Below are 22970 nucleotides of genomic sequence, written 5' to 3' on the forward strand. Positions count from 1 at the left end.
CACCACGTGACCTGTGTGACTCGGACTATCTTTTTGTTTCCGGTCGGAGCACGGATAGCCGAGCGCGGCTCTTTGACAGCGTTGTGACACATGTGAACTGTAAAGATCCACCGATGGCTGTCATATACTGAATGTAAGTGACCGTGCTTTCACACTAGGCAACGCTACATAGTTCCAGCTATATAAGGTGAGTTACGTGATCAGCTATTGTCGGTTCTGACAATAAGCATAATTTCCATAGCAAGGTCCCAACGGCAGTTAAAAATGAAGCAGAGAAAGTCAATTTTTTTGGATCATTCCAGTTTTCCTTGCGCTTCTAAGGAGTTGTCATGCCCGTAGCATGCTGTCACAGACGTCGATTCACCACAGTGTTGACACAAGGGACAGGGGTTTTCCTGCTAAGCTGGTGCTGTGGCTATAAGAGGCGCCGTTGTCGGTAGGTCGACAGAACGGCGGGCACTTGCGGAGGCCTTGGAGCAAGTCATACCGATTGTTGGACAAGGAGCTCGGAGAGCGATGAAGGTGAGCCAACCCCGTTTTTGCCAGTGAATTCGTTCAGTAGTGATGCGGCTGATGTCTGTCCTTGTGGGTGACAAACGCGACAAGTGCGCGACAAACGGCAGGAGCCTTTGCTGACAATGCCCTTTAAGAAGACTGGCGACGCGTGCCAGCAAAACGTCGCAGAAATTTACAGTGTGTTTTATTTTCAGGTGTTTCTCACCTTAGTGTGCCTGGTTGCGGGCTGCTACGGCACAGGACTGCCTTATGAATTCCCTTCATCAAAGCCTGAACCTGCACAGTCACACGATGCTCCGTCCACCGAGCCGCCGAAGGTCTACGCGCCCCCCTCCCAGCCCGCAGAAGTGCATGAGCCTCACTCGCCTGAGCGCCCAGAAGTGCTCGTCAGCGAAGCCGTGTTGAGCTTTCACAAGCCACCAAACACGACGCCTTCAGAGGCCATCCCCCCAGGGATTTTCGAGAGCGATCCGCAGTACCCGAACCCGCCGAAGCAACAGCAACCGCCGCAGCAGCCAGCGGGCGCACCTGCATTCCAGCCAATTATTGAGCAAACGCTACCCAATATCCCTGTGGTGACATACGCACCTGCACCCACCGAAGAGACCTACGAGCCGCCCATCGCCCCTGAAGAGGCTCACGTGAGTCCCTCCGCTCCTGAGGAGACCCACATGGGTCCCTCCGCCGCAGAGGAGGCCCACGCGGGTCCCTCCGCCGCTGAAGAGGCATACATGGATCCCGTCGCCGCTGAGGAACCCTACGCGGGTCCCTCCGCCGCTGAAGAGCCATACGCGGAGCCCTCCGCCGCTGAAGAGGCCTACATGGATCCCGTCGCCGCTGAGGAACCCTACGCGGGTCCCTCCGCCGCTGAGGAGCCATACGCGGAGCCCTCCGCCGCTGAAGAGGCCTACATGAATCCCGTCGCCGCTGAGGAACCCTACGCGGGTCCCTCCGCCCCTGAGGAGGCCTACGCGGGTCCCTCCGCCGCTGAAGAGCCATACGCGGGTCCCTCCGCCCCTGAGGAGACCAAAGCCGATCCCTCCGCCCCTGAGGAAGCCTACGTGGATCCCTCCGTCGCTGAGGAGCCCTTTGCGGTTCCCATCGCCGCTGAGGAGCCCTATGCGGGTCCCTCTGCCCCTGAGCAAGCCCACGCGGGTCCCTCCGCCCCTGAGGAGGCCTACGTGTCATCAGACGTCCCCAGACACAGCTACAGGGCGCCAGCTGGCTACTAGAGAGAAGACTGTGCACTGTCACGTCAGGGTCATAGTCACCACATAATGCTTTCATTGGAAGGTTTGTCTCCCAGGTGTGTGGCCATCTGGTGATAGGCCTTGGAAGTAGAACATAACATTGGTTGTAAAGATATTGTGTTTTCTATTTTGAAAACATTTTGCTATTGTTACCCATATAGTTTTTTACCCACACAGTATATTCATTTGTGCTTGTTATATAGAGAATTAACGACTATATTTATGCGCGTGAAGCAGTCTTGTTTTGTCCCTCTTGTATCCATCGGCGTATACATAAGTCACGCATAATTAACGATTAGATTTGTGTTGGCCTGTAGCATAAATCTTTTGGCGTACAATACCAGAGAATGTGTTTGCAAGATGGTAGCCAATATTTGGTATCATCTTATGTAGAAAACATCCGGACAGAAAAGCTTGTTTTCCGTCCAATGTGCGCGTGCTCGGGAAAATTTATGTTCTTACGATCTACGTAGTGTAATATTCTTAACGACATGCCATGTTTCGCGAACAATATGTATTACACAAATGCCTTCGTCTGCTTGGACCTAAAGAAGAAGTTGGAGTTTTGGTGACACCTTCAAAAATTCTGTAGCTGATTGACCAGTTTGTTTTGTTTGTTTTCTCTCTTAGATGCACTTAAGAGACATCAGACTTTCCAGACCTACTCAACTTCCAGCTGGCTTTTTAGCAATATTTTCTGACGCGATGCTGAAGACTCATAAAACGTGATGCTTTCAAACCTGATGAAAGGAATGATGAAAAGAGCCGTGCAGCCATTCCGTCATTTGGCAGCATGCTTGCAGCAACTGACACGTCATTCTAGCTCTGTCCCAATGCAGACCATTCTATAAGCCCTTTGTGGGCCGCTAGCACCGCAGGCAGGAGGGGGGGGGGGGGGCAGACTTTGGTCGGCGGCGATGACCCGGGCACAGTGACTGTAGTCCGGTGTAGGGCACTATCAGGGGGTCCCTTTGAGGAACCCGCACTATAGCTAAGGCCTCAACAATCACCAGTACGACAAATACGAAGGAATCTACGGATGCGGAGGATGCGGAGATGATCGCCCTAACCGTGTCGGGTCCCGACTAGTTCACTCAATATTTGCTTGATTTTGTTTGCAATGTAATACTTCGCGAGTGCTAAAATGCGGACACTGGCAGCATGCCACTTGGCTGTGCCTGTGCATAGCATCACTCTTTGTCTATGCTCCCCTCCCCCCCCCCCCCCCCCCCCCCGACAGCCAACTGCCCCAAAGCCGCATTCAACACACGCGGTGAGGATTCGGTTGGCTACAGATGGTTTTTATCACGTTTCTCTTAGAGGGCCTGGGCCTCTAAACGATGTGAATAACGATCTTCGGCTGAGCACGGGCACGCCTCAGTGTCATTTCATAACGCGGTGTGACTTGACACCAGAACTTAAGGCTTCACCAGTCTAAAATGGCGCTGACACCAGCAAAGGTGTGATTTGACATCATTTGCACCAATTAGCACTGCTGTTAAAATAGTTCAGAAATCGCTGATTTCTGGGCACCATATAGGTCACACAAGCTTTCAGCCATTCTTGTTTTCACTGCACGCTCTGATCAAGCATCAGCGTACATATTGTTTCTCGATAATAGTATCTGAGTAAAATATTGTGTCTATCAATTTATTTTCATCATTCGTTGACGAAGGCAGTGTCTCAACAGCAATGACAATGTCGATTCTGATCAATGGATGGAATGCTTGACATCAAGTTTATTTTCAGGCATTTCCTGATAGATTGAGGGAAGATTATTCTTAACACGTGCAAATGGCGCCTTTTTTACTTTCATGCTCGTGCGGAAAACGGTCAAAACGTTCTGGCTTTACTGCTCAGCAAAAATCATAAGCACGGATGATTTTATCATGGATCAGATTGCTGTTCTAGGCTGATAAGATGGGCGAGAAGGCCATGGCAGGAAGGCAGGTACGTGGCGTTGTGCACGAGACCGCACCACATACAAATGTGACAATTTTGACCTTGGCCTGAGGCCTTGCATGTTTCTGAACATACATGGCGGAAATGCAAGATAAGACGGAATATTGTGCAAGTATGTGCCGACTGATTGACTGAGAAAGTGGGCTACATATGCAAAGAGATGTGGCTGCAGAGCAACATATTTTGTGACCGTTTAACTTTGCATGCAACTTTTCTGTTTCTTTTTTGGTGACAAGAAGGCTGGGACAGACATTTTAAGCTGGGAGGGGGGAGAGGGGACTTTAACAGGGCCATCTTAAGGCCTTCTCGTAGGGGCCTTCTGGGCACAGCTTTCCAATGCGTCTCTCGAGTTCGGGCGGGAAGAGAGAAAGTGAACCAGGACAGCAACCCATTTCTACTCCTCACAGCTGTATCTAGAGTAGATCGCTGGCTTGGACAATGTGCAGTTAACATTTTTCAAAGCGGTTTTAGAGTGTGATGAGACATATGAAGCCCTGATTTGTGGGATAACAGCGTGAAAGTCGGCATGCCATTGCCACACCATCTGTTTTCTTAGCTCGGCACATTTCGGTAACTAAGAATAATGAATACATGCCACAGTGTGATGAATACGGCTATACGGTTTGTGTTATACGGCAACAGCACTCTTCATCAAATGTCTGTAAATTGGAACACAGATCCAGTTGCTTCGTTTTCTGAGCGCTGATCAGATGTATATTACAGGTGCATTGTGTATGCATCATCGGGTGTATATTCGGTAAGGACCCACAACTATGGTTTTTAACTGGACGTCAGTGAGAATAAAGTATTGGAGATAAGGACTTAGGCATCACTCTCACGAAGCACAAAATGCGCACGACATCCACACACGAACTTTGCAGTGGCGTCTAAACGTGACTGTATATTTCCGTGGCGGGAGGGAGGCCCAGCAGGATTGCACGTGACCGCGACGGAAGGCGGGCTTCCCAACATTGCTGATATGCATTGCGATGGCACCAGCCCTTACTGACACATTCATTGTCTCAACCTCAAACAAATCTCAGTTCCTCTCAACCTCAATCCCAACAAACGCCAGCATTTGAGTTCTAGTGGTGTTGAACTTCATACCATTCTGACAATTCCGTCAGTGGGCGGAATCGAGAGCTATCCACATGAGATGAATGATTGTGTGCTGTCAAATCGTATTTTTTACCCGTGACCCAATTTGCGCGACACTTGCAAACTGCACGATTGGGCACCGTCGGGCACGTGCAAACTCAGGCCGCTCGCGAGCAACATAAGATAAGACGCAGCTGAGAATCCACTGGGAGCACCCTCATTGTCTATTCTCTCGGCCGAGACGTCATGATGGAACCGCCATGGCTGCGCACTCGCACCTGCTGCACGTGTCCGGACGGATGGACCCCAAATCAGTCGGTGCCGACATCGTACAAATGCTGTTTTTGACCCAGAACTTTTTGGCGGGCACGACGTCAAAACATTTGAAAAGATCGAGAATAATCAAGCTTAAAATTTCACCGTTGTGCATGGCACGAAGGACGCGATTAGAGATGGAGATGAGAGCTGTCTCGATTGAGTGTCGTCTGTCCTGCAACATCCAGTAATCAATGTTGGATGTCTCAGTATATGAATTTAAAGGAGCCCAGGCAATGGCTCCAGATCCTCCCAGAAAATGGATATAACCCAGGGCAATTATGAAGGGTCTCTTAGCAATCGAGAGTGTCCGGCAGGTAAAAATGTAGGACCCCAGCAGAAGCGTAGATCATTCCGATCAAACAGGAACATCCCTTGAAGTGTTCCTGGTTGATTGAGAGTGTCTGAACGGTTAACAAGTAAGGATGTCTTGTTATTGCAACGGCACAGTGCTCCTGCGCCCATAAAATAACTCAGGGGGCTCCTAAGCACTCGGGAGTACCACAGCAAGTTAGCATATTGTGCCCCTGACAATGGCATAGGGCCTTTCCTCCGGCCCTCCTAGTTCTTCTTGGAGTGATACAAATTATACATCAATGTGCATGACACCTGATCGATCGGGAGTGTTTCGGCGAAGGCACACTAGGGTACCAGTAGGAGCAGCGAGATGTTCCCTGGACAGCGAAATGGTCCCTAAAGTTGATCCAACCACAGTCCTTCCGATCAGCCAAATTTTTTCCGTCATGGGTCCTTCACCTTCACTTGAGGCTCTCCTCGGTTGTGTGAAAGCCCTATGCATCTGGTTTTGCGTCTCTTATACAAAATGCATTCGTTTTGCAGGCCAATCACCCCTTTAAACCCCGTGGCCAGTCTAGATGCGAGTTTATTCCCGTGTTTGAGTGTTTGTATTCACAGAGGGTTCACAAATCAGAAGCACTTTGATCGTTCCAAACAAGCCGGCTCAAATGATATCCGAAACCAAGGTCACCCCAATTTGTCTGTCCATGTGTGTCAGTTTGTTGGGAGTCGCACCCTCTGGTCAACGTGTGGCAGGCATGCTATTTTGTCCTCCAGAGACCGCACCTTCAGCCCGTTTCGGTGATCAACTGGCAACCGGTCAAGTGAGCCAAGGTGAAACCGGGCGGCGGGGACGACACTGCATGGTACGTTCGAACCGAACGGCAAAAGTTGTGCATCCAACTGTTAACGCCTCGGCGTGGATGACGCATGCAGGTTTTTTTAACCAGCAAGGATTGGCGAGGAGTTTGACCACAAAGGCGTTAATGCCAACATCTAGGCCAAAATTGTAGAAAGGCAAGGGTATACAAATATAGTCACAACGCGGAAAAGGTGTTTCCAAGTGCGCTCAAAAGCGTACTTAAGGTTACAATGTTTACGACGAGGACTTTGATCCAAAACCATTCCTGCAAACCACAGGGTGAAATTTATAATAGTTGGTACATGCAAGTGCAGTCGAATCGCTAAGAACAATTGTCCAAATGCGTGCAAGAACGCATTTAGTGTTGCCGCATTTGTACAGTGACAATAGCCGAGGCGCGTTGCAGGTGTTGCATATAGGATATTCCCTGGCTTACAGGGTAGTAAAAAATAAGTGAGACTCGTCGAGACAGCAAGCCTATCTCTTCTGTGACATGCTACACGTAGTTCGCGACTGATGAGGGTTCCGTATACACATCGGATGGATGCCGGTGGATGAAGGCACGTAGAAGTATGGAGACTAAATGGAATGAATGCTGCAGACCCGTACGGTTTAACCTGCCGTGCGTAATATCTCTACGGCGGTTTGCGGCGCAGCAGCCAGCAGTCAGACACAGCAACCCGAGGAGCGACTGGAAAAAGGTAGGCGCCTGTCATATGGAGGTACCGTTAGGTGCTGGTACCGCCTTCCAGGCGTCGGCAGAGCATGGAATCATTCAAGGACGGCGTGTTTGTGCGTTATGAGTGACTGACTTTTCCTGTGAAAACCCGACGAAATAGTGTAATGGTTTCTGCATGAAACATCCTGTTATGCAACACTAACACAGATTGCTTGCATCTCAAGTTGTAATCAAGGTTGAGGATGTACTGCTCCTTTGATTTTGTGGTTGGTTTCACCTTCATTTTCCCTTTGCGTCTCGCTTGTACGACATGGCTCCTTTGTGTCACTTGCTCCTACTGAATGATTACAGACCTTTACGATCCTCTCATACCGGCGTCGTCTACGTGGGCGGACAATCCCGAATCCAGATGTGCGCGAACCTTTGGAAAGGACGCCATCATGCTGCCAAGGAAAACACCGTGGACGACAGTCGGGTTAACATTGCAAAACGTTTCCTTTTTCCGGTCCGGGAGTGTCTCAATAAGGATAAAACGCGCTCACGTAAATTGAAGAACTTCGAGCCACTTGAAAAAGACTGAGCAAAAGGGGACGCTTTAATTATCCAGCCCAGGGATGATTTCGAGCAACACCTTGTGCTGACATTTTATATCGTGCCGGAGACGCGGCTCTGCCAGTTAGCGCTGAGGTTTTCGGTCATTCTGTACTCACCTTGCAATCCGTTGAGCATTCTAATACGAAATAGGTGATGCCCGAAACCAATCCCAAATGCAAGGACACGTCAGGGGGGCTGTTCAGTAAGACAGTAGTATTGCTCGTATTCCTCTGAAAAACACAGTACGGTGGAGATATAGTTTGGTTGATATTTCGACGACATGCATTTATAGAAACAATAGCAGAAGTGAATGCAAATAAGAAAAAAAATCATTTCTGCTATTGTTCCGATAACTGCATGTTGCCGAAATATCAACCTAACTATATTTCCCTTCTCCTGGTTTTTCCGAGGTATAAGGCTAATACTTCTGTCCTATCTATGTGAATAATGTTTCTCGCTAATGCACTGAACAACTTACGTAATTTTGAACCGAATATGAGCTGTTGAATGTTGTATCCTGGTTTTTCTCAGGGGGATGAGGCTATTGCTACTGTCTTATCTATGTGAATAATGTTCCCCGCAAATGCACTAACAACTTATGAAAGATCAGATGGCTGACCAGTCATGCACGGAGCGTTTTTGTCCTTCCGCAGATAAAGCAACGCCATCTTCTGGTTTCGGCCGTGTTTTCATCTCGTTTGTTTTCGTGCGAGAGATACATTTCATCCGGCTAATCACCGACAGGAAATCAATTACTTGAAGCTAACAGATTTTCCAAGGAAGTGCTTCCACTACTTTTCGCACGAAAGCTCACGTCGCCATCATCAGCTCACCATGAGTTTAAATGGGATGTCATTCCTCTGCAGGAAAACGATTTGGTTCTACGAAATGTTAAAGAAGGTGGTTTTTATGTTAGCATTGAGTACGCTTATTCAAGGTGCCAAAATCCGTGGATAAGTTCGGTTTTGGGGCAGGTTAATTCAACCTTTTAGGCCGAGCCTCCCAACCGATTTAGAACGAGACACCCTTGCTCCAGTGCCAAAGTAGTGTCTTTCACAACGCAAACTCACAGCATTTTCAGCTTAAGGTACAGCTGATTGAAAAAATAGCATTTTCTGCATTCGGTCGTGTCATGACTTCTCCCTAAAATCACCTAAAGATGCCAAACATAACGTTGTCTGCCTCAAACATGACCTGACATCAGCTCATCCCACAATCACCACTTCGGCTGCTACATCACGAAAAGTTAGGGCTCACAAAAACGATGAAAGGATGGTGTGTGAAAGTAAACCAAACCAATGCAATTGAATGCGGGCACTGCTGTTGATGTAGCCAGTGTGAAGTGCGTCTTGTGATTAACGTTATTCTCAGCAATGTTCGTATTGCAGCACAAATGAGACCAAACGTGTCATTCATGTCCGTTCTTCTTCTGATTTCCGGGGAGCTGTGTGCAGCGTTGGTACACCGTATAGGATCAAAAAGGGTTGGTTATGAGGACCACAATGAGGGTCATGCGTCATAGGACCCATCTGCCAAGCACGGCTATCTCAATACATATGCATTCAACTGCTCAGTGATACATCAAACAGTCTAGTGTGTGATTTGTTTTCATGCTTTATATAGGTGTGTACTCACATTTTTTCATCTTCATTTAACTGCCCCAGTCATGTCGCTGTGTAGTGTTTGCCAAGATTTTTAGTAGTATTTGTTTACCCGGATTCAATCTGGATTTTTCAGACTGATGCAGAACTTTTGATATTCCAATATTATTATTTCTGCAACCGCTCATAGGGGCTAACTGAAGTTCAGAAACGGCATGGGATGTACAGTCCAGTTTCTCACAGCAGTGGCACGGAAAATAGCACAATGCACGCATGCATATCCAGATTAGATATATCCAGATTAGGATATCAATAATTGTAACTGATAACCAGAGGCTTAGAGCTTATACAACACTTGATGACTAAAGGCGACTCGATTGGTGGGTGACTGGCCGTGCCGTAATCGCCATCATCTGTAGCATGACCGTGGACTGGCAGTAGCGTGCCGCCAGCCAGCATGTCGTCCCGCCACTGCTGGCAGCGGCTCCGTGACATTCGGTGCAGTCACCAGTCGCGTGATCCAGATGTCCTTGAGCATCCTCACGTGAGCTTTGGTGATGCCATGTCAGTGTAATGAAAATATGTTTTTTGCCGTTTATCCTCCGTACGCGTGGTCAGAGCTGTTATGCCATATCGCGCTACCGGAATAGACTTGAAATGCAAACAATTCAGGATTACCGAGTGGACTTCAAATCCTTACATCAATCGTCAGCTGTCCAAACCCAGGCAAGGAGGTTGCGGAGTTCTCCAAACTGCGTCCAATCATGCCATTCTCCCGAAATGTACGGACGACTTTGTGGTCTTCTTGACCGCCTTGGGGGCCTGCCCTTCCCAATGAGACTTATGCCGCCCTCAAAGGATGTTTCACGCTTCTTGTCCGTAATTCTTGCCCCAGATGTCCCGTGGGCAGTAGTGCATCTTGCTGGCAGTTGTGTCGTATGCCTCGGACATGCTTTCAGCCATGCATGACATGCCTGACATGACATGCACGACTCCGGATCACATGAAGGTGTCGAGCATCCGGAAAAGACACAGGCTTTAAGTGGTGCATCCGGTCCGGAAAAAGTCCTCACCTGTCAAATTGCTCGCATAGGCAACGTTTACTCTAGGTTCATGTTGAATGAAGCAGAGGTAAGCACAGCATTTCAGTTGGCGAAGTGAAATAAAGAAAGCATCTGTAACCTCTGAACCGACATCGTTCGTTGCGTTCATAGCTGCGCCGTTGGTTGTTCTGCGTTATTCGCTGTGGTTTGTCACACAACCACGCGTGACTGAGCCTGGCGCGTGTCACTTTTCCCGTGATGATTCTTTCCTTTCTTTCTGTGACGGTGATGACAGGGCCGTGGAACACTGACCAGCGGATAACTAAGGCACTCGGTCGAGTCATATGTGCTAACAGAGCCACAGGAACATGCCTCCTAAGTCGGGTCTTTCATCTGTTCTCATGTCAGAATGAGTTATACATGTATATGACATGCAATATAAGACATATATATGACATGCTTGACAATACCAGTAGAATTGTATGAATGATCGCCGCAAATCTTCACGATTCGTTCAGCGTTTTTTTTTTTGCACCAGATGCATTGTTTACCAATCAATATGCCCGCAATATCCTGTCCCTAGCAATGACCTATGGATGCAATTGTAAAATGGCGACGTCTCGATCGTGGTGGTGTTGCAATCCATAACGTCATTACCAAAGATAACCTGGGAATATTTGGGATTTTAATCGACAAGAGCTCAAAAATACGTGTGAAATCAAACACGATTACACGCATCTTCATTAATTGACGGAAATAAATCACTAGTGTTCATTAGTGTCACCAGAGTCCCAATCGGTACTTATTTTTCAATATTCAGCATTATGTGTCAAATGATTGCATCATTGTTATGTTCACATATTGCTAGCGTTTTTCCTCCATCGCCGTTTGCTTTGTTTTGGAGGGATCTTTCCCCATAACACCTCGTTTTGTGTGAGCCCGCACGCTGAGTGAGCCTTACTTGAACTGTGATAAAATTTCCAACCTCAGTGGCCTGACCCAGCCAGGTAAGGTCCCAGCAGTCACGCTTTCTATAACGACGCTTGAGCAAAAACCGAATGGAAAAAGTCAACTAAAAAAGTCGAGCGGCAAAAGCTGAACAACATATGTCCACAGGGATAAAAGTCGACGAGAATCAAAGTTGGCAGAGATGAGAGTTGAATCGTAAAAACTCCAAAGACGAGAAGCTGGAAGGAATAAAACTCGAGTCAGATAAGAGGCAAAGGACAAAATTGCAAAGGCTCGAAGTCTGTCTTCCAGCCAAGAGTGTTTATCGTGTGAGCACAGGCGGGCCCAAATTAGACCCAGGGGAGCGAGGTAGCGAAACCCAATGAATCCTCGGGAGCAACCGAGCGCAGTCGGTGACATCCCTTTGCATGTCAGGCGTCCGGTCAATAAGACGCTCCTGACTTTAATCTTCTCGCCTGCGTGTTCGTTCGACTACGTGCTTGTTTCACGTGTTTGTTTACTGTCATTCCAATCGGCAATTGTCCATGCCAAATTTCGGTCAGACTGGCTATCATTCTGACTTTTATTGCTATCAACTTTTATCCCTCGCGAACTATTTCTGCTCCATGCCTTATAACTTTTATTTTCGATCTTTGAAGCGATGCCCAATCTTTCACCACCGTCTACTTTTTTTATTTTTCTCAAGCTGACTTTTGTCCCTGTCGATTTGTATTCCTTTGAATTGTTGTGCTCCGCCTTTATTCGATTCGACTTCCATTGTCGTCAACTTTTATCCTTTCGGACTGTGTTTGTGCGTCTTTTTCCATTATCTTTTACTTTTGGCCATTCGTCCAGGAGGCTACGAGGTCTGATTTGTTTCCAAACCTTGATTGCAATTGCATGCAGCTCACAGCAACAGGTGTTACCATTCTTCGAGCCTTGAGCAGTATACATTGCCATTCAGGTGTGCACGGCTCGGTCAGGCGGGCCTGCCCAGCAACATTACAGTATCGCCTCGAGCCATCTGCTGCCATTCAGTACGTATAGGCGGAGCACAAATTCTAATTTGCGAAAAAGCGTAAGCACTTGCACGGAAACAGCTGACCAGATCGCATAATCTGTGTGATAAAGTCGAGTGGACTCCGCGTTGCGGCAGTAAAACATTGGAATATTCTAAGCGAGCAAGAGACGATACATGGCATCTGCAAAAGCGTTTGTCGAAGGGTGCAGACGGTCACGTGTTGCCGCGCTGTGTTGCACGGATCCACTTGTTCTGGAGCATGTTCAAGGCTTGGTATCGGATCTTAACAGCCAGAGAAGATAAAGACATGAAGGCGATTACACCGCGTAGGCGAATGCACTGGTGACCACTCACTCGGGGATCTCAAGTCTGTTCGATTAGTACTCGCCGGTGATCGCCGATGAAGCGCCGGCAATCGACTGCAAAGCGTTCAACTGCATCCATTCCCATGCTGATCCCGAATGCGAGACGTTGTGGCCTTAACTGAGAGGATTTGGCCATGAAGTTTACATAAAGTTGAAGCTCTGCTTGTGGTGACCGATAATCGTCCCAAATATTTGCCTTTTTGCACTATCTTGTTCACAATTATCAAACGGTGACTTACTGCAAACTGTTTGATGTCACCGACAAAATTCCCAAGCCTGACCCGATTCAGGGCTGGCCATCGTTAAGCCATGTTATTCGTGGATGAGCGATGGCCATAGCAAGCAGCGTTATTCCGAACATGTCACCCCTGAACTTCATGCTGTGGGCTAACCTTAACAACCATGTCCACGTGGACAAGCCAGTGAACCTCCAAAAGCTAAAGGCCCATTCAGGCCTAAACTGGGACGCGTCATCAAGGACATCCGACCACCACAGACAGTCGGATAACAGGCCGGCTGCAGCGGATTCAGCTGCTGCGCACTCTAGACCACCAGCGGACACGTCTGGAGCCTATTTTGTCGTTACGATTTGATGGGTGCGGAATTAATGATGAGCACAGCTGTAGCCAATTGTGTTTTTCCATTCAATTGCCAATCGAATACCACCACAACCAAGCCACTTATGCGAGAGTTGCACTTGTGTGACCAGAAGGGTGATGGCACCCACTTGTGCGGTCGGCTGATGACGGTATAAAAGCTGGGCTCACGTGGCCAATAACATCGTCTGAGGGACAGACGGCCAACGCCTCAGGATGAAGCTGTTCGTAGCCGCTAGCCTGCTGGCCCTCGTGGCCTCCGTGCCCCTCGACTCCAGGGTCGAGGACCAGGACGAGCTGGAGATGCACGAGATGTGGGCGCCCACCTATCAGGAGGTCCAGGCCAAGATGGGACTAGGAGGTAGCGCTTCTCTCTCCCGCTCCGGTCAGGTCTTGGACTCGGTCTTCTGGAAGAGCATGGCCCAGGACATCATCAAGACCAAGCTGAGCGACCAGGTATACCACAAGCAGGCCAAGAACGCGATCCTATTCATCGGTGACGGCATGTCCATCCACACGCTGGCCGCCGCCAGGAAGCAGAAGGGTCTGCTCCATGGCGCCGACGTACCCGAGCACACCATGCTTTCCTGGGAGATGTTCCCCTACACCGGTCTCTCGAAGACCTACAACTGCGACCGCTGGACGGCCGACTCCGCCTCCACCGCCACCGCCTATCTGACCGGCGCCAAGGGCAACTTCCTCACGGTCGGCGTCGATTGCTCCGTCCTCATCTGGAACTGCGACGCCGTCAACGAGGGTTCCTCACCCAAGTCGATCCTCCGCTACGGAGTGGAGGCCGGTAAGTGGGTCGGCCTGGTGTCCACCGCCCGTATCACGCATGCCTCTCCCGCTGCCACCTTCGGCCACACCGCCTACCGCACCTGGGAGTCGGATGCCGACTTCGCCGCCATGGAGTGGATGACCGGACCCGTCAAGGATTCGTGCAAGAACGTGATGAAGGACTTGTCCACCCAGTTTGTCGAGCGTGAGGGCATTGACATCAACGTTGCCTTCGGCGGCGGCTGGGGCAAGTTTACCCCCAAGGAGGTCGAGGGCGGCTCGCGCCTGGATGGCCGTGATCTGATCCAGGAGTGGAAGGACAAGCAGGAGTCCCTGGGACGCAGCCACGCCTACATCAGCACCAAGGCCGAGCTGAACAGCTTCGACGCCGCTTCCGCCGACTACGTGCTGGGTCTGTTCAGCCGCAGCCACATGCAGTACCGCGCCTTCCAGACCGCCGACGATGTCAACCTGACCGAGATGGTGAAGAAGGCCCTGGAGATCCTGAAGCGCGGACCCAACGGCTTCGTTCTCTTCGTGGAGGGCGCCAAGATTGATCACGGACATCACTACGGCAACGCCTACACGGCCATCGACGAGACCGTGGAGCTGGAGGAGGTCGTCCAGTACGCTGTGGACCACACCGACATCGAGGACACCCTTATCGTTGTCTCCTCCGACCACGCTCACACCTTCACCATCAACGGCTACCCGGAGCGCGGCCTGGACATGTTCGGCCCTGCCTCCTTCCTGGCCGGCGGCATGCAGAAGGGTGGCCCGCCGCCCAAGCTGCCCTACTCGATCCTGCAGTACGCCAACGGTCCGGGCGGCGCTCGGACCAAGGAAGAGCTGGACGCCAAGCGCTCCGGTCTCATGCAGACCGGTCCGGACGCCGAGTGGCGTGACCCCCACTACAAGCAGGTGGCCGGCATCTACCTGCCGAAGGAGACGCACGGTGGAGATGATGTCGGCATCTTCGCGCGCGGTCCTGGTGCCCACTTGCTGCGCGGCAGTGTGGAGGAGAATTACATCCACCACGTCATCAACTGGGCCCTCTGCCAGGGCGACTACCTTACCGTTTGCGACGAGTAATCGTAGGCAGCGCTTCAGTCAGATACCACAGCTTTGTTAACTCAGTCACTCTGTAGCGTTCCTGTCTGTGTGATCACTGTTGCTCCTACCAAGTCTTCAGTGAACTTAATAGCCATTCGGTAAAAGCAGAATACAATGTTTCCTTGGATCAAGCAGTGCTCTTTGGTGCTTGTTTTTAACTGTGTGGTAGATTTGAAACCTCGCTGACGGGCTTGAAAAGGAAGCGGGCCTTGTCAGTTATGCCATCAATCGAAGCATTCATCAATGGATGCGAAAGCAGGAGACTATGAGACAACAGCGCCGTTGTCTGCCTTAATTTGACAAAACACTTCCCGTGAAACGGCAAACAGCACCATGAACGGAGCTGTTCATGGTGAACGAGCAACGGGCAACAACGTCGAATTCGATCAGCCAAGTTTTCCCTAACTAATCCGAACAAACAGAAAACAATTTTGGTATGCTTTATTCATTAATCATGTAATGACAGTGCTGCTCACCTCCTTGCCCCTATGCAAATAGGTTTTCATTAGAGCCCCTTTAATTCTCACAGCCTCAAATAAGTTTCATTTTCACCGTCTAGGCCATGGACAGCATCCCGTGCCTCGGCGACCTTCTTCGGGCGTAGCAAAGCCATAGCGGGACACGTTTACCCAAAACCTTGTATGCTATTGGATTTAATACAAATGTTTTAGCTGCTAACGAACCTACACCAAGCTTGATGCACGCCCACGTCATGCAGGCACCACATCGCAGCACCCGAGTGAAGACTAATACTAAACACGCGAAAGTCTTGGGTTAACAATGCATAACTTGGGACCAGGCGCAGCGGTGGCCTTCCTAGACCCGCACCTCTATCAGGCTGATCCGCATGGCCAGGTCCTTTCGCGCGAATATATCGGAGTAGTGAGTTATTACGAACGCATTTTCCAGATCACCAACTGATGGTCGCGTCAAAAGTGTGTCAAATTACGCCAGATGCAGACAACTGGTACAAGGTGACGAGAGCCTAAAGGCCCGCCGAGCGCAAACCGTCAGGTCTGGCCACTCGGAGCTGCATCTGTGGTCAGGCATTCCAGGGCCAGTCATCGTAAGTGCTCGTGCTCGTACATTTGTCGTGTTCGGCGCCGAATTCCCCCGCGGAGGTATTGCGATTTCGTCTGGACGGCTGCGTCTCTTTCGAGCAGGTCACACCATACCTAAAACCAGATTGAAACAAATGCTCTTTTCCACACTTGAGCAATCGAACGCGCTAGGCAGGCCGAAATAAGAAGACCTTTTGCGCAAAAGCCGCTGCTTAAGTCCTCAGACACGGAGTCGTAGTTCCAAGACCAGCTCATTAGTAATGGCGGATAGATAGACCATTATTGTCACAAGATTGAGGAATGTTTGTATTCCCCATTTGCTCTTTTTGACTCCTGTTTGGCTGACAGGGCTACTACCCATGGCCTACGCGGCCGTCACAACTTAGAGTTTTAAATTACGAAGGTGGCATGCCTAACAGGTGAGCAGCCATATTGAAACAATTTTCGCAAACCTCGTATTACGAGACCAAATACAGCCGCGGCATGCCTGTATCATATGTGTGGGGCCTTGGAGCTTGCGCGAGATGGCGCTGCTTCCTACGCGGTGGCACACTGTCGAAGGGAGGCCGGTGTCGGCTTCAAGACCCGCTGGCTTATTAAAAAGAGTCATTTTTGCACGTACTACTGGAAGACAAGCGTTCGCCACGTGCGGGAGTGGTCGACGCTGGGACGTGAGCCGCACCCTGAGCTGGGCCATGAGTGGGTAGATGCTGGAGTGCCGCCGGCAAATCTGCGAGCTCCGGGCGGGACTGCACTCTAGCTTGAAACCCGACATCCGCAGGCTGGGGCTAAAGCGCATAGAGTTGCTATTCGATCTAGCCCGATTCGTTATCGTTCGCTCTCACGATGATTTACTGTGTTCCTGTATCGCTGTTTGAGGCCATGTTTTGGAGCAATTTTCATTCATCACCATGCACCGAAACCAACACGGTCCGAGCTCAACTGGTCACAGACTGTTTTTTATTGTTACTCCGAGCGTCCATGATATGCAAATAAATGATCTTCGGCTGGACGAGGGACACTGACAGCGTCAGTACCATTTTACGTGGCGATATGATCTGACAGTGGAACCCAAGACCGCGCCAGTCTAAATTGACACTGATACAAGCAAACGTTTGATTTAACAGCGTTCGCACCAACGGGCACCGGTGTTAAAATATTTCATAAATGACTTTTTTAGGCACTCCAATGGTCGCACCCGTTTTGAGTCTTTTCTATCAAAGATCAACGTAGATTGGTGTTTGATAGCGATATCTGGATGAAGCGTCCATCTACCAGTCTATTTGTGTGATGCATGGATCAGGGGTGTCTCAACAATAATGAAAAGGTCGAGCATGATCAAGGTATAGGGTATTTGATATGATGTTTGTTTTCATGTATTTCCTGCTAGATTAAAGGAAGATTATCGCCATTGTTTGCCCATGGTGCCATTTTTTTACCTTTTGACATGCGTATGCAAAAAGACAGTGAAAAGTGAGGGTAGATCATGACAGGAACATGATGACCTGATAAGGCAAATCATCAGATTGTCATGCTACTTGGATCTAGTTGATAAAATGGGCGGGAAAATCATGCCAGATCTGCAGATACGTGGCGTTGCGCACGAGATGGCACCACATGCAAACGTGGCAATTTCCCTTGCATGCTCCCTAACATACATCGCGGAAATGCAAGATAAGATGGAATATTGCGCTAGTATTTGCCGGCCAATTGTTTGGAAAATGGACTTAACATGCAAAAGAGATGGTGAACACAACAATGCTAATGTTTCCAACATTAGACATAATTAAGAAGCAAGAAGGGATTTACTGCTGTGCTCCATCTTTTCCATTAATTAGGGTGGTGTCCTCTTTTTTGAAGAAACAAATAATCAGACCACGACGTGGAACAGGAGATAACTTAAGTGGGCCAACATCATACCGAACAAGTTTGCGGCTGAAAGCCATCTTTTTTCATTATTTATCAACTTTTCATGAATCTGCTCTGTTTCTTTTCTAGTGGTGGCCATGCTCGGGGCAGATATTCTACGTGGAGAGGGAGGGAGAATTCTCCAAGGCCCTCTTAGGGCCTTCTCGTAGGGCTCTTAGGCACGACTTTCCATTGCGTCTCTTGAGTTCGCACGGGAAAAGGCAAGTGGATCACAACAGCAACCAATTCATGCTCCTCAGAACTATGTCTGGCGTGCATCCCTAGCTTAGGCAAGTACAAATTTCACATTTTTTCGAAGCGACATCGGGATTCGATGAGGCAAACGAAGTCCCTTTGTTGTGCAACGGATTAAAAGTTGGCGTGACATTACGGCACTCTCTGCATTCTCATTTCGGCACATTTCGGTGGTTACCAAAATTAGTTTAGGTAGGTAAGGTTTGGTTATAGATAAATACTGCTTAGGATTCTAAATGGTGGATTCTACGGTGCAATAAATGCGATTTGCGCTCTACGACAACCATGCTCTTGATCAAATATCCTTAAATTGGAACAAAAACCCATATGCTGCTTTCATGAACGCTCATTTTAGGATTCAGACTCAAGTTAAGATGGACGCACATTCGTCAATGATCCATAGCAATTGTGTTTTTTTCCTGTCATGTCAATAAAAATAAAACATAAATGATAAGGACCCGGGCATCACTCTACGAAGCACGGAGTGCGCACCACATGCACACACGAACTTTTCAGCGACGTCTAGACATGATTGCACATTTCCGTGGCGGAGGGAGGTTCAACAGGATTGCACGTGACCGTGATGGGAAGGAGGCCCATTGACATAGTTGACGTGCCCAATACCAGCATTTGAGTTCTGGTGATATGGTCTTAATATCATTTTGACAAAACCATCGGTAACCATAAAACTTGCATCCACGATTATTAAGGAGTGGCGCATGTCACTAAAGAATACGACTCACTCCGCGCTACGCTGCAGCATGCACGCTCCCCCACATTCTCATCCTGCTGAGTGGTACCCCTCATTAATGACCGCCAGCACCCCCAGACTTCAGCTGGTTGTCCGACGTGGCCGCCCAGCCGCCCAGCGCACTTCTTTTTTTAAACGCTGGAGCCTTGTCTGGCCGAAACTGAAACAGCTTTGGGAAATCTCCCGCGTGTGTCTCGTGGGGGCTTGAATGGAGTATCCCACTTTGCTTGAGCTCTTCGGCTATTGTTACATCGAAACGTGCGATTTTCAGTTATACCAGTTTTCTTCAAATCCTTCTGAATAGCTTAGAATGTTGATTTAAAGTAGCCGACCCTGCGGGATGAATCGCATTTGACTCCCTGCTCATCTCCATAAAAGTAATGGGTCAAACATGTGATGTATTGTTAGCAACACAGTTCATGCATCACAAATGCGACAAATGCCTTATTTTTTTTCCAGCGTGTGTGTTCTGTAATGTTAGCAACACGCTACTGTGCCAAAACGTTTGTGCAATAAATGCTATGAGAGTTTGAAACATTTCGTTTAGACAAAAAACATGCTAACATGAAGTTATTAGCCCGCGAATTCAACCAAACGTTTTACTATAGCTTTGATTTCTCCCCTACAGCTCTTCTCGAGGCGCATTTTGGCTTTGGGAATGGGAGCATCACATGATGCATGTGACGCGCTAATTACACTTCAACCAATCAGCGTCTCAGAAACAAGCACTTGTCCGCTGGGCCAACCACAAACATATTTTTCGCACCAGTAGAGGTGCACACGGTTTTTGTCACGACGGCAGTGGTCGCGAGGGTAGTGTTTTCACAAAGCGTTGACGGTGCAAGTTGGACTCAGAAATAATTAGATTTGATTTCCTTATTATCCTTTGATGATGCTCCAACTGCACTACCAGGTGCAATTATAGGTCTTGAGGTTTCATTAGAGAATATTCTTGAAATATGCCCTAAAGATGGGATTCATAGGCATAGGTAAGACCCTGCAGAAGTCGAGTGTCTCACACGCATATATTGCGGGGCTGCCAGGTCCGGCCAGAACACAAACCACAGGGGCACACTTTTGGCAGGTAACTCTGCACCAATTGAATGCTGACAGCACGTGTCCCCGGCCGCCACAGCCGCGCTCGAGGTTTACCCGCCTCCTGGTCTGCACATTCGGATTGGTCACAACTATATGTGTGCACTAAATCGTGGTAGAAGGGGCATCCAGTGCATGGCAAGAACGAAAGCCCGCTCATCACGGTAAGGATACCATTTTGGACACCCCTTTTGGGAAGCTAGCCACCCATGCGCGAAGCTTCCGAGGAAACTAGTAACTGCACAGTACGTCACGATTATGTCTTATCAGGAGCGCCTCCGCCTGGCCCAGTATAAAAACCTAGGCTGGCGGTCATGCGACTTTCAGCACAAACATCGAGGCTTTCATCTTTCACCACTGAAGCCAGTTATGGCCCGGCCCGCAGCAGGCTACGAGACACCTGCCTGAGCCGAACACGGGGCAGCGGGGATTGCTTTGTTGTGACGAGCGGGGCTTTCATTCTTTTTTGTGCACTGGACGCCCCTGCCACGATTTGGCGCACTGCCACGATTCTGCCACGATCTGGCGCGCATATGTATGTAGCTTTGGTCAATATGTAGCTATATGTAGCTTTGGTCAATCCCAGTTTTAATGTAAGACAGGAGGCGAGTAAACTCCAACGCTGTGCGCGGCTATCCAGGTGTCTGCAAAGGTTTTTATATTTTGTTCCGATCAAATATTCGACACGACTACTTAAGCAGACAGGTTCTGTATGCATCCTAGACCAGGGCTCTTGGCCTTGGTAAGGGAGGTGAACACAGGGTTGACAAAGGGTCCCTGATGGTGAAAGGTCCTTCTAAGGTTTTGACGGATATGGTTCACTTACTGGCCCCTATACTATATGACATCAAGGGGCATGGTTTTCTTCGATTCTTTTATTTGTCTTCTTTTGAGGGCGGCCCAGCCCTTGGGGCATATTTCAAAATGATAATCAGGTAAAACCTCAAGACCAGCTGCATATAATCATAGCATCCGGTAGCGCTACTGCGGCACTACCAAGTTACAATGATACAATTTATTTAATCTATTGTTTGGCCCAACTACGCCGTCAACGTCTTGTCATCGCACTACGCTTCTTCTCTCTTTGGTAGCCCCAGAGTGTAACCGCAGTTCGCACCAACTGACGACAGAATCTGCTGAGGACCGCTGAGGAGAATCAGCTAGAGGCACCACCTTTAAGCTGGTATAACTCGCACATCGCGGACCACGGGTTTAAAAGTGGCACCGCTTCATCTATGCGTGACGTCAGCACAAATAAATACGCGTCATTGGCACAGTGGGCGGCGAAGGCCGTTTAGCGAGAAACGCGTCAGTTTGAGTTTAAATCAATGCCTCACTACAAACCAGGCGAAGTATCATTTTCTGGAAACCAACTTGCGTTTTGAAAAGAGGCGCTGTGCTTAAAGCCGTAGGGAAGAATCCGCAGTCATCATATAACGTTTCGTTGAATCCGTTGGATAATGCCCCTATGTTCGTATAAGTGGAAGTGGCAAGAGTAAAGGCTCTCTCCTTTGTTCGTGTAGCTGTAAAGGTTAACCTGTCAAATGATCAAAGCTTACCTGGTCTTTCTGGATTTGATCGTCTGCAGCTGTAACGATCAAGGTCGAAATCATACAAAGATACACCCCAGTCTAATGTTTCAGCGGTGCACTCCGACCCTAAAACAGCTTCGGAAGTATCATTTCACGACGGCCGCTCTCGCCCGCCCGACGCTCGCCGCCTCGTGTTACCAGCAGCGGCCAACGCCGTTCGGTTCTACGGAAGCTTTCACCTCAGTCACCGCTGTTACTGCTCCTTAGATTGCGAAGCGCGGGCTCTCATATGTTTCATGCAATTTGTTTCTTTACCGATTCTGCCAAAGAATGGACGGTCGCAAGCTAAGATCAGGTGTCCCCGTCATTTTTGAACTTATTTCGATCCACTATATTGAACATTAGCAACCCCTTAACTTTTCGCGCGAGGAGCTCGTGAGAAGAACACTAAGGGACACCTAGCCGTTCTCGGCCAAGGGCTGAAGGGCCATTCCGTCCCAGCGCGGCATGCCTATCGGCTGCAATCCTGGTGACACGGGGGACAGGGTTCCATGGTCGAACCGGAGGCCCTAGCGGGATACATCACACATCGATCCTCCCTAGACACGAGAGGTTCTCTGACCCGGGAAGTTCGTCCCAGATCGATGCAGGAGCTCTCATTGATGCAGCTAGATCTCTCATCGCCACAAGTGGTCCAATAATTAGCACGTAGACCCCAGTCCGGTTTAACGGGCCCTTGACTGGAATGGGGGTAGGGGTCTCCCGTTCGGTGCATGGAGCTATGGCTGACGCAGGACCCTTCCACTGCATTAATGTGGACTCTCACCATAAGCTATCATAACTCCTTTTGTCGTCAGAGGCCCTCGACCGACACGTGAGACCCTTGGCATTCCGGGTCCATTCACGGGGAGCATTTGCTGTCTCCGTTCAGTAGATGTTTCCCTGGCCGACCTGGAGCTCGTCGACACAGAATCTCCTGATAGGTACTGTGGATCCCTGACAAATACAGGATCTCCTGTCGGCCACTGTCGGCTCCCAGCAGAGGCCTCGGCCACTGTAAACGGCTGACCCGAGCTTTGTTCCTGCATAGGAAATAATAGGCCCTCAGGCCCATACCGACACGTGACTGGCTGTGCGGTACTGGTGTTTCCAGACAGACACAGATCCCTTATCGGCTCAGGGACTCCCCCATCGTCGCAAACGACCCCCTGACCGTCATTCGAGGACTTGTTCCTGCGGTCAGTGCCTGGGCCTAACAGCGAGTCCGTTAAGTATCCAGCCAGTCCAGCCAGCCCTTATCTCACCGTGAGCTGTTTTTTTTTTACCGC

General features: G+C 49.3%; 2 protein-coding genes across 2 annotated transcripts; both read left to right on the top strand.

Annotated features, from left to right (window-relative positions):
* The first annotated feature begins 460 nt into the window (after positions 1-460).
* On the top strand, positions 461-2658 carry LOC119103832 (vegetative cell wall protein gp1). The gene is made up of 2 exons (XM_037227498.1): positions 461-522; positions 711-2658. Exons 1-2 carry the CDS (start codon positions 517-519, stop codon positions 1746-1748), a joined length of 1044 nt encoding a protein of 347 aa, XP_037083393.1. The 5' UTR covers positions 461-516; the 3' UTR covers positions 1749-2658.
* A 10705-nt stretch (positions 2659-13363) lies between these two features.
* Positions 13364-15019, top strand: LOC119103040 (alkaline phosphatase-like). Its single transcript, XM_037226490.1, has one exon. It carries the CDS (start codon positions 13364-13366, stop codon positions 15017-15019), a length of 1656 nt encoding a protein of 551 aa, XP_037082385.1.
* Positions 15020-22970: the final 7951 nt, after the last annotated feature.

Source organism: Pollicipes pollicipes, unplaced genomic scaffold, assembly GCF_011947565.3.
Source record: "Pollicipes pollicipes isolate AB1234 unplaced genomic scaffold, Ppol_2.1 Scaffold_5724;HRSCAF=6776_pilon_pilon_pilon, whole genome shotgun sequence".
Lineage (NCBI taxonomy): Eukaryota > Metazoa > Arthropoda > Thecostraca > Pollicipedomorpha > Pollicipedidae > Pollicipes > Pollicipes pollicipes.

Excerpts from the sequence above, each read along its gene's own strand:
- LOC119103040 (XM_037226490.1), top strand. The coding sequence starts at position 13,364 with ATGAAGCTGTTCGTAGCCGCTAGCCTGCTGGCCCTCGTGGCCTCCGTG.